This window comes from Gigantopelta aegis, chromosome 15 (assembly GCF_016097555.1).
Source record: "Gigantopelta aegis isolate Gae_Host chromosome 15, Gae_host_genome, whole genome shotgun sequence".
NCBI classification, from domain to species: Eukaryota; Metazoa; Mollusca; class Gastropoda; order Neomphalida; family Peltospiridae; genus Gigantopelta; species Gigantopelta aegis.
In genome coordinates this window covers 9830971-9835970 of record NC_054713.1, presented here as the reverse complement: position 1 = coordinate 9835970, position 5000 = coordinate 9830971, and the positions used below count along the sequence as shown (strand labels likewise).

The following is a 5000-nucleotide window of genomic DNA, read 5'->3' as shown; positions in this document are numbered from 1 at the left end:
CGGCTGATTGAAAATAAATTATTGTGGACTTGATGAACTTATCAGAGAAAAAAAACCTCGACTGATTTAATAATATATATTGTATCATTATTTTGTGTCCGAAGAGTATGCTATGTCACGTTCGTAGTTTGTACTTTAGAATATGTCTAAGAGTGCGATTTCAATCTGTTTCGACCCTGTCCGTTACGTTTCTTCCGATTCTGCCTTCTGAGCTGTCCACACAATCACCTACCTGTCTCAGCTTCCTCCACGGGTGCAATCTCTGTGTACTGGCATCCTCGTCCTCTGCCGCTAATAAAGATGGTCTGACCCACGGCATTAACTAACGAATCTAGTTACAAACCGTATAACATCGTTATAACATCTGAAATATACGTATTTGTTCGTGGAAACAAAATTAATTATATGTCAGCTGTACACCTCTTGTTAACCGTGGGATCCATTGGACTATTTCTCGTTCGAGCCAATGCTCCACAGCTGGTGTAACAAAGGCCGTGGTATGTACTATCCTGACTGTGGGATGGTGCATATAAAAAACCCATCTCTTACTGCTAATCGAAAAGAGTAGCCCATGAAATGGAGACAGCGGGTTTCCTCTCTCAGTATATGGGTAAATGTGTTTCTATGTAGTTTAGTGGAGTCCAAGTCAGCCAAGTCAAAAATTGACGAAATAATCATGCAGTGAAAAATGAAATGATGCCATTTTATGGTGTTTTATGGTATCATAGACAGACATTATTCACCTGTATATAATACATTATTGCATTGACTTTTGTGAACTTACGAACGTATCCGGGTGAAAAGGATCACTGAAAGTAGTTTGTGTCTTTGCCTGGGGTGATGTCGCGTTATGTTTATAGTTTGTACTTGTAGATTCTGTTGACAAGAGGCGGGGGGTAGCCCAGAGGCAAAGCACACATCTGGTGCGCGATCAGTCTAGGATTTATTCACATCGATGAGCCCAATGGGCTATTTCTTTTTCTAGTAAGTGCATTAAACGTTTGCTTTGTTTAACGATACCACTAAAGCACATTGATTTATTAATCATCGGCTATTGGATGTCAAACATAAGATCATTATAACATATAAAATTATAAAATTAAATAAATAAATAAATAAAAATAAGTAAATAAATAAATAAATAAATAAATGAATAAATAAGTAAATAAATAAGCCAAAACAACAAAAAGCCCCCCAAAGAAACCAAAAAGAACAACAAACACACAACAACAACCCAAACACACACAACATTTGCGAGTACTAGCTGCGAGGATATGTGCCTTGCCGCCCGACAACCAGTCACGCGAGGCAGGTTGGGACGGGAAATATATCTCCCACGGTCCATTGCGGCTGTCAGCAGAATCTGAAATACGCACATGACATGTCAAATGTCCGCAGGCAAAGATACCATCTCTTTTCAATAATCATCTTTACCCGAATACGTTGGTGAGTTCACAAACGTCAGACTATTGTCTGTCAAACGATGGTAAATGATAAACGAATGCATTCACAGGTAATGTTTGTATTATTGACTATAAAAAACACCATAAAACGCCATCATTTAGTCTTCGTCACTGCTGGAATCTTTTGTCAGTTTCTGACTTGACTAGAACTAAGGCTCCACTGGATTACGCAGAAACCCCTTTGATGTCATATCTGATTTAGAACCAACAAAAGAAGAAAAGACTTATATACCCGTAAAAGTAGATTCAACTAACACGGTTACCTAGATTTTTACAGCTCATACGTATATATATATAATTTTGCCACGAGAAAGTACTTAGATTTCAGATGTTAGAAAGAGACTCATAAAGATCACTGGCGATACACGTGGTAAACCGGACGAGGTTTTGCAACATGAGGTAAGACAAACAGGGAGAATGAATTGAAATTGAAAAACTTGTTGGGTCGTTTTGTAATGTGAGAACGAAAATTATCATTCATTAAAGGTCTTTATAGGAGATATTTCTGGCACTATAATTTTCGATATTTCCTAGGAGATATCGCTTCTTATAATCTTGATTGGTCAAATTTTAATCACAAAATATTTTGTTACATCACTGTGTATGCTTCATTAGTGACGTAACCCCACGGTCGTTATGCTAGTTAACGAGTCCACCGCTGCCAAACATAGTGACATTCAATCCACATTACTGACTGTATATAGTTGTCGCAAATGAAAATAATGATAATGGATGATGAAAAGAATACCCACCTCGTGTCTTGTGATGTCATAATTTATCAGCACTCGGATTTCAGACTTTTATCAACTCTGCTTTTCATTTCAACTTCTTTTCATGCTTATATCCAATTGAGGTTCAAGCACGCTGTTCTGGGCACACACCTCAGCAGCTACCTGGGCTGTCTGTCCAGGACAGTGGGTTAGCTGTTAGTTGATTAGTGGTTAGTGAGAGAGAAGAGGGTGCAATGGCCTTACACCTACCCATTGATTCCTTAAAAACTCGCTCTGGGTGGGTACCGGTAACGGTCTGCGAACCCTGTAGTTACCAGCCTGTAGTCCGATGGCTTAACCACTGCGCCACCGAGGCCGGTTTAACTCTGCTGATAAATGATGATATCACAAGCTACTCGGAGAGTACCCTCTCTATATATTCTCTGCTGAACACCACTGAAAATACACGACACGATGTCCAGTTGTTATTTTCATGGCATGTGTAATGAAGTTTGTTTTGTTTAACGACACCACTAGAGCACATTTATTAATCATTGGCTTTTGAATGAAAGAAAGAAATGTTATAATTAACGACGCACTCAACACATTTTATTTACTGTTATATGTCGTCAGACATGTGGTACAGGACCACACAGATATTGAGAGAGGAAACTGGCTGTCGCCACTTTATGGGCTACTCTTTTCGATTATCAGCAAGGGATCCATCCCACAGACAGGATAGCACATACCACGGCCTTTGATACACCAGTTGTGGAGCACTGGCTGGAACGAAAAATAGCCCAATCTTTTATAAACATTTTATCAAAGACAGGAAAGCCAATATCACGGCCTTTGACCAATTGTGGTGCACTGGTTGGAACGAGAAATTAATTCAGTTGAATGGATCATCCAAGGTGGTTCGATCCTGTAACGCAAGCACCTCAAGTGAGTATCCAACCGACTCAGCTAAATCCCGCCCTCTCAATACGAAGTACGACAAAAAGGGAGAATGAATATAATTTGTATAAAATTATATACTGAAGTACACAGAAAACACGAATTTCAATTGTTATTTGTTTCGCATGTATAAGTTTACAATAAAACTCTGCGGAAATAGTCGTAAGACCATTTTCAATGCTGTATTAAAAATATAACGTATTTAAAAAATCTGAAATAAAAAAAGAAATGTAGCATTTCCACTCAGGAAAATTAAATGGTATGCAATGATCTCAATGAAAAACTATCCATAGATCAAATCAAACGTGTATCAAGACAATGCCACGACTGAAAACCCAAGAGTGTGAACGCGCATTTGGCACGCACCAGGAAGGAATTTCTATACACGCTGTAGCACAATGGTGTTCATGTCATTATTCAACAATAATGCAACTGATAAATCGCTCCCAGCAAACAAGTTGCAAAAAGGATCGCCCCAGGCCACACCCACACCCAGACAAAATCGCGACATTGAACACACGCATCTGCCGAATAACAGATAGAGCACATCTGGCGTTGTCCGTATACAACTTTTTAGAGTCTAGACTCGAGACTAATAGTCTGAGACACTGACGTCATGCAACTCCATACAAATTGTATGAGTGTGACGTCATTAGAGATTGAGTCTGGACTCGAAAAGTTTTATAAGCACGGGCCCTGGTTTTCTAGGACAGCACCCACGACTTTTAAATGTCAGCCGAGATCCTGATGGCGCCACCACTGTTCGACGTCAGCTACTTGCAGCAGGCTGTAGTCTTAGACCCTACCCCTATCCGTAACCCTAAAATTAACCCTCACTCTCATCCTAACCCTTGTATATTATTTGTTTCGGTTATCTATAGTCTACTAGACTATATTCAATTATGCAAAATTACAAATGTGGCTGGTGCGTTTTCAAAGAAGTTCAGTAGATTTCGTTAAAAAAAAAAACCCAGTTGTAAACTTCAAATATATTTTCAAAATTTAAATGCATTTCAGCGATAGCTTTACCACTGGGCTACGTCCCGTTCTCTCCCCGCGCCCCCACCCCCATAAAAGAATCAGCTGCACATAAATGAATATGTCTGGAAATGTGCAGATGTGTGTGTTCTGCATGAACAATGTGTTATCTATGAACGGTTTTCCTCTGGTCGGTCTGGGATCTATCCCCGTCGGTGGGCCCATATTTTTCGCTCCAGCCAGTTCATCACGACTGGTATATCAAAGGCGGTGGTATGTACTACCCTGTCTGTGGAATGGTGCATATAAAAGATCCCTTGCTGCTAATCGAAAAGAGTAGCACATGAAGTGGCGATAGCGGGTTTCTTCCCTCAATATCTGTGTGGTCCTTAACCATATGTCTGACGCCAAATAACCGTAAATAAAATGTGTTGAGCGCGTCGTTAAATAAAACATTTCTCTCTTTCTTTCGGAAATGAACTGACTGTCCTCATATACAACTCATCACAGTTTGTAAATTTTAAAACATATTAAATTGTATTTGTTAAAGGGACATTCCCGAGTTTGCTACATTGTAAAATGTTTCCGACTAATAAAATATTTCTACGATTAAACTTACATATTAAATATATTTTCTTGTTTAGAATATTAGTGTCTGTATATTCAATGTGTTTCTGGTCGTCTTAATATTTGTAAGAAGCCCAAACTGGATTTTATTTAGGAAATATAATGAAAATTAACCTAGTATCAATATTAGAACGATCAGAAACACGTTTAATATTCAAGAAAATATATTTAATATGTAAGTTTAATCGTAGAAATATTTTACTAGTCGATAACATCTTAAAACATTGCAGCAAAGTCAGGAATGTCCCTTTAATGAGCAAAATTC

The 5000-nt window shown here is 38.6% G+C and overlaps 1 protein-coding gene across 2 annotated transcripts in view; it reads left to right on the top strand.

The window, feature by feature from the left end:
- Window positions 1-1725: 1725 nt before the first annotated feature.
- LOC121390095 (endoglucanase 4-like) overlaps window positions 1726-5000 on the top strand; it is a 37323-nt gene continuing 34048 nt past the window's right edge. For both annotated transcript variants that reach the window (XM_041521814.1, XM_041521813.1), the window contains exon 1: window positions 1726-1862. In XM_041521814.1, the coding sequence (XP_041377748.1) occupies window positions 1858-1862 (5 nt within the window). In that variant the 5' untranslated portion in view covers window positions 1726-1857. The remainder of the gene's footprint in view (window positions 1863-5000) is intronic.